General features: G+C 47.8%; 1 protein-coding gene across 5 annotated transcripts in view; it reads left to right on the top strand.

The window, feature by feature from the left end:
* The window catches only part of KCND3 (potassium voltage-gated channel subfamily D member 3), a 109,253-nt gene that overhangs the window by 74,489 nt on the left and 20,531 nt on the right, over positions 1-14,233 (top strand). For all 5 annotated transcript variants that reach the window (XM_017741135.1, XM_008638959.2, XM_008638958.2 and 2 more), the window contains exon 3: positions 7,527-7,689. In XM_017741135.1, the coding sequence (XP_017596624.1) occupies positions 7,527-7,689 (163 nt within the window). The remainder of the gene's footprint in view (positions 1-7,526; positions 7,690-14,233) is intronic.

Raw genomic sequence — 14,233 nt, 5'->3', positions numbered from 1 at the left:
CGAGGCTGCCGCAGAGACCCGCAGGTGCCCACGCTGCTCTGAGCACCTGCCCAACCAAAAATGCTGTTAAATTCAGCAGGCTGATAAAAAAACCCAAACAAAAAAATCTTAGAGAGCTTTTCCTGATACATCTATCGCTGCTGAAACTGAGATCTGAGGATCAAAATCTTAGATGACATGAAGCAAAAAAAGCCTGAGATTACTTTTTGCCAGATCTATCAGCTTTGCAAGAACTAAAGGGAATAGAGCTTCCTCTGAAAAGCTGAATTTATAAACATCAGGAATAACCTCCACACTTAACTGCCTTTTAAGATTGGAGGTATTTTCTCCAAAGTGAAATTCAGCTTTTCTTATATTGATTCTACATTGAAGTAAATTCCACTTTTTCTCTGAATAACTGTTAAATCAACAGTTTAGAATTCCTTTTTTTTTTTTTCCTGTTAAAAAATATCCAGTGCTTTAACAAGTTTCATGGAAAAACCTGAGCTATCATAAAAAAGGACAACATCTGTTTTCCTTCCATGAGTTGGGTATGACGCAGTAAAATGCTATTTGTGATAAGAATTGCCCTGCAAACACTCCTGAGCTATACCGGGGTGGGATACTCCAGATTTCAGCCCCCACCTTTGTCACCTGCCCTGGTGACAGTGATGGCTGAGGATCAGGGCAGGTGGCAGCACCCAGCACCGAGGGAGAGCAAGCAGGACATCTCCAACACTCTCTCTGGAAATGTGTTTGTGGCAGGGCTGAAATGCAACAATTCCCCACTCAGAGGAGGGAATTTCCAGCAGCATTTGGAGGGGAAAGGGAGGGGAGCGATGCCAGTGCATCAGCTGGGGGGAGCCAAATGCAGAGGACAAACATCCACCTTGGTACTTCCCAAAAGCCTCTTTGGTTTAGCACATCACCATCCTCACGGTGAACAGGAACTAGGGACGTGCTGCTAATTGAGAGCTGAAACAATGAGCTGGACTGGGACCACTGGGTGAGCTGGGACAGGCTCCTCATTCGCTCTGAAAAATTCCTGTCAGCTACAGCAAAGAAAGGCTTCAGCAGCTGACACACGTTTGAAAAGGATGGAGAGCAAAGAAAGCACGGACAGAGTCTCAGCTTTGTGCAAGTCCCAATCTAATCCCAGAACCTGAGTCAGGGATGACAGAGGCAGCGTGGAGAGAGGGATTAGGGAGAGGCATTAACTGAGGATATGCAGAGAGGCTCCTCTCAGCCCTCCTGTGACTGAAGCACGAGATAAAGTTGTTATGTCTCCATGAAGAAAACCATTCCCATCCTGCCGTGGCTCCAGTCCAGCCTGCAGGACTTTGGGAATCAACATCCACGGTCATCCCATCTCCCAGTGAAACAGGACTGTGAGGGCACAGGTCTCCTTGCAGGGAGAAGGATTCTCACACTCCCATTGTAATCCCTTTTTCAAAGGTCTCTAATAATATTTCTTCCCCTGCTCCGTTTAATGAATGGTAATAGGGAACACTTGATTAGAAGCCTTTCATCATTTTAGGACTAGGGGCTTTAGCTTTCTGACCTACTTTCCTTGCCAATGAAATTCCATTTTTAGCTTCGACTCAAGGTCTGAATGTTACCCAAATTCAGACCATCTGTTTTAACTGCCTACAGGCTGAGGAGCTGATCCAAGCCAGGAGGAATAGATGGAACCAGTGTGTTCATATATTAAGTATTCTCCACCCTTTGTGTATTAAATAACCTGCTTAGTTGGTTCCCGACTCCACACAAATATTCCTGTTTCCTTGGGCAGTACCTGCTGTTGTTGTGAGGAATATTCCTGCCACCAGTTGCTCTCAGGTCACCTCTCCTGTACAACTGGAGGAATGAGCAACCTACAACCGACTCCCAGTTCACCTTATCCCTTTGTTTGGCTCTGGTGAGGGTTGGTCCAGGCTACCCTGGGAAATTCATCAGGGAATAACCCTCCTCTCTTCCTTCCTAATTCTCACCATTATAGAAGCAGCAGAACTTGCATCTCCTCAGAGGACAATTTTAGATACATCTCAGCCCTTTCATCACACAAAACTCAGTAAGAAAAATGAATTTGTGAAACAGAACAATATCGAAAAGGCAACTTTACCTGGAAAATCCCCACTAGACAACTGCTGACCACAGCTTTACTAAAAATCAAAGTGAATCCAAGTGCTGAAGATAAGCTGCTGCTGCTAGAGCTGATAGGCATCTCCAGCCCTCATCCCTCACAGCTTGGCTGAGGGATGGAATTGCAGCAGAATTTCTAGAGCATCCATGAAAACATTACCAAATGAATTATGCCAGGGAAAAAGAAAACAGTAGTGTGAAACCATGCCAGATCTCACAGTTGAATACCCAGCTGGGGAACTGCCCAGCTCCAAACAAGGCAGAAAATAAGTATATTTAATGTAAAAGAATCCTAGCATGAAATAGGCTCTGTACTTCCCCGGCCACGGCTGATTTACTGTTCAAGGCTGTCATTTGACAGCCTGTTTGCAGATTCTCTTGCTTCAAAGGCATCGTGGCTCTGTTTACAGCTCAGCCTTGCAGGAGGCACCAGGAGCCCTCATGGCCCCAACCCAAACCCGTCTGTGCTTCTGTGATTGTACAAAACCCAACTGGACACCCCTGGAGACATTCGAGGTCGAGTGGACGGGGCTCTGATCAACCTGATGCAGTTGAAAATGTCCCTGCTCACAGCAGGGGGTTGGAATAAATGGCCTTTAAAAGGTCCCCTCCAACCCAAAGCATTCCCTGAGTCGGAGGCAGAGCAGCCCAGGGGAGCAGCACCTCGCAGTGCTCCAGGGCTGTGGCTTTTGGGGGCTCATTCCAGCAGGGCAGATGAGGAGTGGTGAATTAAACCCTAAACAAAAGATCCAAGTACCCCAGCCCCCTTGCCACAGCTGTTAATTCCCTGCTCTTTCATCATGTGCAAAACCCAGAGAGGAATGAGCAATATTCGCTTTTGTTTCCGCTGGATCATTGGAAGTGACACGATCATTATTTCACCGGGGGTTCAAAGCAACATCAGCAAGATTACCTTGGACTTGCACCCTTGAGATGGAGGGGCAGGAGCTCCTCGGAGCTGTCACGTGCAATATTCACACTCGGGCAATGCCACTGAAACCTTCTAGCTGAATTTTAGCCATTTTCCTCTCCTTTGTGCGAATCACAACATTGCTGAGTGAATCACTTGGAGCATAAAAAAGGACGTCTTGCACCTGGAAGTCTACATGCTAATTCCATGCTTTATTCCAGCTCTTTCATGCAAAAGGCTTTCAAAATCATGGTCTATTGTACAGTACATAATGTTATTATTCTGTCCTTATTGTCCTAAAAGCAGACGCTTCCAGGCTGGAGCAAAATCTTCTTTTGAGTCTCCTATGCCGGGCAAAAAGTTAGAGAGATAAAGCAGCTCCCAAAGAGCTGTTAATGCCCATGTGAGGCAGAAATACTAAATCAGGGGAGAGCATTGTTTCTGTTCCCAGCTCCAGGAGACATTTCAGCTTTCCCTGGGTGTGAAAACCACACAGTTTTGCACCACTGGGCAGCCAATGTCCCCTGACCACTTAAACACTGCGACAAGAAAAAGCACAGCCTGACTGTGGCATGAATGAGCCACTGTCCCCACGTTCCTGTGCTGGCCCTGGGACTGCACCCAGACCACCAGGGACACCTGGACTCTCTGGGGGGCTGCTCCGAGGGGCCTGAACACCCCCCTGAGCCAGGGGAGGAGGGCTGGAGCTGATGCTCTGCCCAAAGACAGCTCTGGTGGTGAGAAGGAAGGTGGTGTCCCCCCACCCCAGAACTGTTGGAATGAGCCCAGAGGAGGCCACTAAAGTTGATCACCAATCCTATGGAGCTGGGCTGGGAGAGCTGGGAGAGCTCACCTGGAGGAGAGAAGGCTCCAGGGAGACCTCAGAGCCCCTTCCAGTGCCTAAAGAAACCCATGGAGACAACAGCTCAACGGTAATGGCAATTTATAACCAGAACCCCCTCCCCAGCTCTGTGCCTCATCCAGGATGAAAAGTTGGCCCAATAAAAAGGCTGCTGGAAAAGAGCATCCTCTGCAAAGCTGTTCCATTGCCACCACAGAGCTGTCACCGTACCTCCTGATGTCCCTATCCCGTAAGATCTTCCAGCTACTTTACTCCAGCTCCCTGTTCCCGGGGCTGTGGATGTTGCACAGAGATGCAGGATCATCAGAGATGCTGCGAGGGGTTATTTTTAGAGGGAGTCATTTGATGAGCTCTCTGGCACCTTATTTACTTCTGTCTCTAGCTGGGGACCTGAGCAATGTCCAGACACATGTGTGGCTAAAACCAGGGCTCGGGAGCAGCGACCTCTATTTGATAACACTTCGCTGCTGACAGGGAGAAAAACAACTGCACATTATGTTGTCAAGACTAATAGCTGCTCATTAGGGTGAGTGACATATGACCTCTTCTCTATCCAAAGAACACAGAAGTCACATGAGAAATTAAAAAAAGAACGTTGAAGCTCTGTGTGCAGTGCTTTCCAGTCTAGAGAGTGACCACTTAAAAGTCATTTTCTGATTTTTTTTTTCCCCTGCTTTGCCTGTTTAGGGATTTACTTGAAGTTTATGTTGTGTGTACAGTGAATCAGTCTCGGGGTTCACAGGGTTCCCTTGGGAGGAAATGGAATTGAGGGGACAGCAGGAGTTGAAAGGGGACACACCAAAGGTGTGCCACTGGAAACACGGGATACACCTGTGTGCAGGCTCTGGAATCGCTGCCGGTGCGCAGAGGGCACTGAAGGGATGTGGCAGCAAGGGCAGCTCCCCCTGACACTGGCACACCTTCCACAGGTGAGCTCATCTCACTGGCACAGCCAGGGAGCAGAGCAGGGAACCCTGGAATGTTTCAGGCTGGAAGGACCTCAAATCTCATCTGACTCCAGCCCTGCCTGGGGCAGGGACCCCTTCCACCAGGTGACCCTTCCACTGAATTCAGCAACTGCAGTCTGGTGCCACCTAAGTGGATTCCTGGCAAAATAAACGGGGGATGTATTTCCCTCCGGGATGCTGCCCTGGCCTCCCAGCCGGTGCAGATGAAGGAGGCTGCAGCCACGTGCAGGCTGTGGCACCCCAGATCCCCACACTGATAATTTGCATCATCAGTGTTGGCACTGCTCAGCGCGAGGGGTCACTGCTGGTGCTGGGGACAGTCGGAACAGGGGGCAGCTCCTGCTCTGAGGAACCCAGCACCCCCTTAACCAAGCAAAGAGCAAGGAATTAATTGCCATTTCCTCAGCGGGGAGCCGAGGTACAGAAAGTTACAATGATTTACTGGAGGTCACATTAAAAGCCCACGGAATTCACGGCCTCCTGTTGTGCTCGTGCAGCTCAAACACCCCGTTAGACCCGCTGAGTGTTAATCATTACCCAACTCCTCTATCTTCTCACTGCTCTAATGAGATTATCGATGAATTACTTAAAATGCACTTTCTGTAGAAGTTTTTTAGATGACAAGTTGCCTTTTACTAAACAAATTAATGGGGAAGTTGAGTTCTCTCATTCCAGTCTGGGGAAAAGAAGTTTTGGGATTGAAATGCCTAATTAGTACTAACTGAAATCCAATAGCTGAGTTTATTTGGCACTGTACCTGGTATAAATACGCCGTGGGGCCATTATGCTTGTGGTAGCATCAGGACAGAAATAGTCTCTCCAGCAATTAATATTGCAGTAGCTGTGGCTGTCAATAGAGGAGCAGAGCAATTGCAGCTTCAGAGGTTCATCCCAAGCCCTGTCAAAGTCAAAGGGAGGCCTCTCAATAAGTGCAAGACATGGAGCTCTAGCTGGGTTTGCCTCTGATAAACAAAGCTGAGCTATTCCCAAACCTCAGGGCTGACATTTCCACATCTCAGGTCAGCCCAGTGAGAAGATACCCCCAAGTGCCTGATGTCCAAGCCAGCAGACTCCCAGAGGGAGGAATCCAGGAGAATCCTCCACAGAGAGCTGCAGTAGATCAGAATCAGCGTTACCGGTTCCAGGTCTTGTCCCTGCTCCAGCCACTGCAGAGCTCTCATGGTAGTATCTCTTGCAAGAGTTGTGCAGATGAAGTTCTCCATCTCCCCACAAAATCCTTCCTGCTCCAAGGGTTTGATCTGTCCTGGTGGTGTTTTAAAGCACCTTCTCTCAAGTCCCAAGTAATGAGGTAACTCTCAGTCTGCATGTAAGAACAAAACTCCCTGAGACAGACTGTGAGCCAGACACTTATTATTATCCTTTCCACAAATGCACTGAAGGGCTTTCTCTCCATGCTCCAGGTCACTGAGATCATGTTTGAGGCATATGATTAATTTTCAGCCTTATTGTGTTAAGGGCCAGCAGGAGAAAAGAGAGAGTTTTATTTTTTTTAGACCAGTGTTAAATGAGGTAGAAGATCTTGTCACTTAGCAAGAGCTTTGAAATGATCTTTGCATAAAGCAGCAGCTAAAAACTCAGTAGACACGAAGAGCAATCTATTGATTTGAGGTATTCTGAGGGGTTTTGATGCAAGTGGAGGCAGGGGAAGGATTCTGCTTGGGATAAATAAGCCTTGGCTAATGGTGCCTGAAGCATTTAACATGCAAGGAGTCCTGCTTCTATTCAGCCCCTTGTAGCAACAAGTTCTTGCATGGGGACAAGAAGTTCAGTTGATAAAAAAGGTGTTTTGAAATACTTGTTTTTCCTCTTGGATGTAAATTATTCTTTGCTCAGCTCTATTCCCCTCAAAGCTCTTTGTTGGTCATAGACTGACATCAAAAGTAAAAATAAAGCCTCAGTTGTAATAAATCATTTCTCTTTTCAACATTTGCTGCACCAAGCACCAGAACACCCCAAATACCATCTGATAGCTCTAGATTTCAATTTTCGGTTTTCAGATTTTTTCCAGAGCACAGGGGCTCCAGCCCTCAGAGCATCTCCACAGTCTCCTCTGCACTTGCTCCAGCAGCTCCGTATGCTCTTTATGCAACACAAATTACAGCAGAAGATTCTTGGGTCCAACCCAATGCAGAGCTTTGTATGAGTATTTTTCAGCTGGTCTCATATCCCTGAGAATTCACCTTTTACTGAATGCACACTTTGAACAACCCCCAAATTTCTGACTGTGCAGATGGCCAGGAAACTGCTGGGCTTTGAAATGGAAGTGTAAATCAGTCCTCATTTGCACCTGGATACAAGGGAATGAGAATATATGAACCTGCTCCCCAGCAGACACAGAGTTTTAAGTTTGCTGGAGTTCACCTGCATGGAGACGTGGGTACAGAAGGAGTGAGGATGTGACTTTAAGCACCCAGCAGCTGCCTGGAGCAGCGCTTCTGTTCTGCCACAAAGGTGCCTTTCTTAGGTTCAGCTCAGCTCCCAGCCTGGGCAGGGCGTCCGTGCTCAGCCCGGGGTGGCAGCACCACGAACTGTCCCTTGCCTGGCAGAGTCCTGAGCCTCAGTGCCCACCCTGCTTGCTGCTCAGGGAACCTGACAAGGCTTTTGGTCTGAAGGAGGGGCCTCCCTCTCTGTTTCTGCCCTGCAGTTATGGTGACATGGTGCCCAAGACGATTGCTGGGAAGATCTTTGGCTCCATCTGCTCGCTGAGCGGGGTTCTGGTCATCGCCCTGCCCGTGCCGGTCATCGTGTCCAACTTCAGCCGCATCTACCACCAGAACCAGCGGGCAGACAAGCGCAGGGCACAGAAGGTAAGTGTCCCCAGGGGCTCCTGGGGCACAGGGACACTGTGGGAACGAGCCTGGGGGCATCGTGTACCCTCACACCCTGAACAGGCACAGCTCAGTCCCGCACGCTCAGCTAATCCCCTCAAAACGATCCCCAAAACAAGTCCCACACCGTGTCCAAAACCTACCAATCCCCTCAAGGCTCTGGAAGAGGGACACAATAGACAAAACCCACCCACAGCACCAAACACAGCACAAACAACACAGAGGAAGTGCCCAAACTCGCAGCCTGCAACAGATGCTGATGTAAAGCCACTGCCCCAGAGCAAGGTGAGGGACTGAACTGCCAATGCTCCCCAAACAGAGCACCCACCCCTAAACAGAGCAAAATACGCCACAGTAATTCCTGCTTGGCTTTTCTCCAGGACCTGGTCTGAAATCCACTGTTGCCAAATTTCAGCTGCAGAATCCCCCCCCAGGTGTTTTAGTGCTCTGATGGCATCCCACTCTGAGCCACATTTCACACCAGGTTAGTGTAGAAACTTCACGCACAACTGGATGGATCCTTGTATAAAATTTTCATATTACATGTCACAAAACGACACCCAGATAACAACTTATCTAATCACATTTCTATCACAAGGAAAATGAACTCATATGACCCTACAAAATTTCAACACTGGTCGACCCAAAGTCCAACCAAGACAATTTATACATCCTACCTTGGACAGAGAAGTGTGTTCCCATCAAATATGCACCACCTAAAGTCCTCATTCCTGCACACACTGTACTGCTGTATTTTCAGCATCAGAAGCAACAGGGCTGTTATTACTCACCTTTCCTGCATACTTGTCTGACACAAATATATATCTGTGTGCACATAAACCCTTAAATCGTCCCCAGGAGCTGTTTATCCTTCTGGCTGCTTCATTTCTTGTTGTCTCTCTGTAGTTTCAAATACACCCATCCAGCAACATGCACTTATCAGCACACATACCCCTCAAAGCTGTGACTGGAACACTGGGAATACACAAAAGCCCCTGGAAATGTGAAGGGGATTACTGAATATTCCAAATTCTGAACAGTTTTTGCCAGTAGAAGCTCACTGAGTCACTAAGAGAGTATAACAGATTTACTATATCTCTATTTCAATCTGCTAAATTACACCACAGCCAGAATCAGGTTTTTACAACAACTGCAAACTAAAGGCCTGAGGTTCTTTTTCTCCCTATGGAATGCTGTCTGCCAGATATTCAAGACTCAGGGGACCTGATGGAGAACAGTAGTAGGGAAATGTGCTATTTCTGCTTCAGGCAAGCATCTGGGCTGTGCCTACTTCTTGCATCTCAGGGAGCTGACAGCAGAGAGCTCAGATACAAGACCTACAAAACCACAGAATTTGGCAGTCAAAACACAAAAGGGGAGTAGCAGAGAGACAGAATCGTGCAGGAAGCAGCTGCACCCTCGGCAAGTCACTGCTGGGTTTTGCAAATCCCTGCCTGAGGTTTGACACAGCACATGTGGAACAGGGGAGGTGTTTTGAGGGACAGTTGTTTATTTGATCAGTCACACAACACAACAGAGATAAAAGAAGTGTAAAGGTATCATAAAGTCCACTCTGTAGCATGCACTGTTCTGTCAGCAGCTGGCAGTGGGATCCAGTGTGGATCAGCACATTCATTTAGAGAATTTCAATCATTTGCAGAGTGAATTGTCTAAAGTGAGGCTGCACCCAGCATGAGGATTTGGGATTTCACTTGGGACAGAAGCAGGTGAGGTGTCAAAGCATGGGAAGGACAGAGATGCTCAGGGAGAGGTTTATGGGGATAGTGTCCAACAGCCCATTTCCAGAACTGACAACTTTGAGAGAAAGCCCTTGTTCTACTGAAACAGCACCAAAACAGAGACAGAACCTGCTCCACAGCCCAGCCCAGGCACAAAGAAATGGGCCAGACAAGATTTGGGCATAACCCTGGGTCACAATCAGAGAGGCCCCAGAGCTGGCTCCAGGTCCGTGCCCCGGGACAAGGCAGCCCCTCTCTCAAGGCAGCAAACCAATGTTTCTTCCTCTGATTCAGCTTTTCCCTTTATTCATTGGCCTGTGATCCACTTGGTGACAGGGAGAAGTCCCACCACCTTTGATGCCAATATGATTGATTGCAGCTTTTATAAAGGTTTGCTGTATTGACACACACAGTTTATAATTTCCCCCCATTTGAATTTCTAATTCCCTTGATATTGGTGGAATTTCTCAGTTAAGAAACTTTTCTCAAGTCAGAAGTGTGAGTAATTTTCACATGATCAGCACTGCATGAATGCTAAAAAGAAGGAAAGAGAGAGAAGCACATTAATGACAGTCCCTCCAGAGATGGTCAGGATGTACAAAGGGACATTAAGGATCTGCTTTGATACCACACTTGTTCCAGCACCATCCCACACTGAACTGAATCCCATCTTCAGAAACAGTTACAACGCTGCCCCCATCTAGTTAAAGTTACAAAGACATTTGCATGGTTTTTTCAAGAAGGTTGGAAAAATCTCTTTGCTCTCTCGGCCCATGAATATGAAGAACCCACCAGCAGGAGCTCCTCACAGACAGAACTTGGGAGACGGCTCTGAATCAATGCAATGTCTTCCTTTAGCACACCACAAACTTAGTGAATTCTTTTTCTCTTTTAACTGAAGAGTAGTTTCTTGGGTATGTATTAGGACAAATGCTTTGGAAGTTCTGTTCAGTTCGAGAATCATAACTTTTATGATGTACAGGTAGATTTCAAGATAAGGCTATAGACCATATTAATTTTTTATATGAACTCAGACTGAGTTTTCCCAGTGACAAATAACAAAGGCAGAAGCACTGTACAAGCATCAGGCTGGCTGGATTGGCACTCACAGATTGGAAGGGTGGGGTGTGAGAGAAGCTGGACTCTCCAGCCCCATGGGGTTTCTGAGGGGCTGTACCCCAAAAACCCAGAAAACAGCCCAGCCCCCTGTGTCCCTCTGGCTCAGTCCTAGCTTTGTCTCTCAGCTGTTGAGGGGGCTCTGGTCTAACAGAAAGAGGTATTTGAGTAACGTGAATCAAATACCAGGAGGTGGCTGTTACTCATCAGCATCTATTCTTCAGCAAACTGAGGAGAAATGTTCCTTAGAAAGAAAAAAAACCCAACAAACACAAAACCAAACTACCAGTGATCTAATCACTTTAAAGATAAATTATTCTTTGCCAAACCTGTACTGTGAGACAATTAATTACAAGGAGATCTGGCAAATCTTAATTCATTGTGCTGTGGCATCAAATTCTGTCCTCTGGCATGCAGCAAGGACCAGGTCAGTGTGAATGGAGGATGGATTGATCATTTGTGACAAGGTTCATTTTGGTAAAATTGTTGTGGTTTTTTTCCTTCCCCAACGACTTTTTTTTTCCTTTTTTGACTGATGTGCTAAGAATAGACCTTCCTGACTTTGAAACGCTGCTGTTCCTCAGTGAATGTCACAGCCTTGGATTTAAAAGAGAATGTGACACTTAAAAGGCTTGACAATAGAACGACTTTGTAATTCAGATGATGCTGGAGGAGCCCCTCTCGCTGTGTTCAGTTTGCAGCAAAGATGCACCACGGAGGAGAAGGAAACGAGGAGCTGGTGCTGGGTGGAGGACAACACCTCCCACTTCTCCACCCCAGCAAGAAAAGGCAGAGGCAGCTGCTGACAGCTCCTGAAATGCTGCTCCTTTAGCAGCAGTGGGGAAGGAGAACAGTTCATTGTTTGGAAGTTCGAGAAGGAGTGAGCAGAGTCCCAAGGCACAGAGCAGGGCAGCAGGGACAGGCAGGGCTGGAAGGCTGGGGGTGACACGGGGGGAACAGGAGAGCCCCCGAGGGCTAAAAGGTAGCAGGGTCATTCTAGATCTCAGCTTGGGGGAAAGCAAAGGTTCAAAGGGGGAGCCTCTCACAAAACGAGGTACACACAACATCGGGAAAATGTAAATGCTCAGATGCTGTGGGGAAAAAAGAAAAATCCAGGCCTGTTTGAAGTGCATTTGTCATTTAATGGTTAGATTTGCTAAATGAGCCGAGATGCTGGAATATCTGATAATCTCAGGGGGATTGGCATCGGCCTCAGTGCTGCATTTCACAGGGGCTGCACGGAAGCTGCCAACAAATATAAACCCTTGGTAATCACAGTGCTTGGTTTCAAGTCTGCAGTAAATGTGCTTTTGACAACTACAGCCTCTCAGCGTGTTCAATTCATTTCATTTATTATCTGGTGCCCTTTGACTCCCTGAGAACAAGCAATGTGCTGCAAAAGCCTTGAGACAGACTTCTCATTCCATTCTCCAGGCTGTAAGCTTCCAGGAGAGAACCAAACACAGATTTAGGCAAGGACTACCCAGGACAGAATAATTTTGTAGAGCTGCTCCCACATAACACTCTAACATTGAGCTGAAAACTGTATCCCAGGCTATCAGAGAGCAGAGGGGATAAACGAGGTGAGGCAGGCAAGTGGACACATTGTCTGGGGATGAATTAAAGCACTCAGTCACAGAGCAATTCCAGCAGCAGAGAGGGACGCTGGGCGAGGGAGGAGCTGGAGCTTTCCCGATGGAAGTGCACGAGAGGCAGGGGACAGAGGGAGGTTGTTCCATCTCCTCGGGAGATGGTGGCACACAGGCAGCTCTGACTGCAGCTGAGGAAGAGGTAACTATGGAGATGCTTAAAAGGGGCTCCAGCCAAAAGGAAGGAAGAGCAAGGACACAAATGTCTGATTGTTCCTCAAGAGGCACGTTGGAAACAGCCTGCTCCAGAGCCTGGGGAAGCAGGGAGGCAGCAGCAGAGCGCACAGAGAGGGGAGCTGGTGCTGGGGAAAGGCTTAATTCTGGATTTGTGTCATCCCCATACCCATGAGGAAGGCGGCCCACACACCTGTCAATAACGAGGCCATTATAATAATTGATTTGCTACAAAGCAGGGGAGTCAGCTTTGAAGTGTTCTGTTTTTCAGCTGACACCCTAAATTTTGGAGGTGGGTTAGTGAACTTCAGAGTGTGGAAAAGAACGGCCAGAAAAAGTGACTGGAGCTGTCTAAGGAGAGCTCAGCAACAGAACATGACTCAGTTCCAGCAGGGGATGGGGTTGGGAACTTAGGGGGAGAGAGAAACAATAAGGTTAAAAACTGGAGCTGGCTGACATTTAAAGAACATGTTTTTTTCAACCAGAATGAATCTGTGTGGAATATGTTTTTGTTATTGTTGATATTTAACAGACTTTGACAGGGGAAAAAAAGCTTTTTTATTATTTTTTTAAAAAGACATTTCATTTTTGCTGGGCTAGATACCTCTTTCTCTGTCACATGCCTTAATGGAGTTCAGGGAAAAAAAAAAACCCAAACAAACAAATAAGCCAACCAGGAATCCTGCCTCTTTTCTTTCATATCATCGAGGAAAGCAAAACAACATTTTCCATCAGTTCAGCTAGTCCAAATTCCCCGAGTCCCAAATTGTATAAGACAAGGAGTTGTCTCCTCTGAAAGGAAGGGCTGAAGTCAGTGAGCTCCAGTTTATGGGTTCAGCCTCCAAAGCAAGCCCATACGTCCAAATATTAAAGCCTGCTGTCAACAGCGGCCCAATGCCCAGCTGGAATTCCTTCCACACATATCCAGAAGCTGCTCTACATTTATTTTCAGTGAGGCCCTTTCACATCATGTCTCAGTCATAGCCAGAAAACAGCCTACAAAATCCAGGGACCTGCCTGATCATCCCCAGGGGCTCTCCTGGGTCACCTCAGCACCAGGGTGTCCCTTTCCCGGCTGCTGGACGCCCAGGTTTGTGGCAGCCTCTGGCCAGATGGCTCCATTCTGTAGCACAGTTGGGAGGATTTGTAATGGCTCATGTTGCCCACTCCATCCCAGATGTCGAAATAAATGCAGGCTGGAATTGCCTCGTCAAGGAGACCTGGATCGAAGCATTCAGCCAAAGAACGTTGGGAAGCCCTATCCTGCCTTGGAATTGGCTTCTCGTGATTGGATTCTATGCTGTTACCTTTATTATCCAGTTTATACTGTGCCACCCTGCCTAAATAACCAGAATGGGGCGGGCTGGGCACAGCTGAGCCTCCAGCAGCTCCCAAATGAGCCCAGCTCCCATCCCTGCACTGACTGCAGTGCGTGCTGATGTCTGAATTCATGGACAGGAAACATCACTGGGGCAGGGGAAAAGTCACTGAAAGTGGGTGCAAATTGTGGTCACCAGTTTGTCCCATGGCAGGGATCCAGAGCTGCCCTCCTCCTTCATGTCCCTGTCACTGCCACTGTTTGGACAAACTGATGTCACAGCAGCACTGCCCTTCCATCTTTCCCTTCTGTGACTCCTTTAGTCACGCGTGTAGGAAGGAGCAATTCCAGCACTGCCCGTGACCCCCGGCACATCCAGCGGCGAGGCAGGAGAACCAGGAGCCACTGCTGGAATGCACAAACCAGGGCCAGGGCAGTGTGTAACCACGACAACCCCACAGCCTGGGGAGCGCTCCAGCCCCAGGACAGCATCCAGGCAGGATTGTCCAGCCCCAGGACAGCATCCA

The sequence above is a fragment of the Corvus brachyrhynchos genome, unplaced genomic scaffold (genome assembly GCF_000691975.1).
Source record: "Corvus brachyrhynchos isolate BGI_N302 unplaced genomic scaffold, ASM69197v1 scaffold338, whole genome shotgun sequence".
Taxonomy (NCBI): Eukaryota; Metazoa; Chordata; class Aves; order Passeriformes; family Corvidae; genus Corvus; species Corvus brachyrhynchos.
The sequence above is the reverse complement of the archived record's forward strand: the minus strand, read 5'-3'. Positions and strand labels throughout refer to the sequence as shown.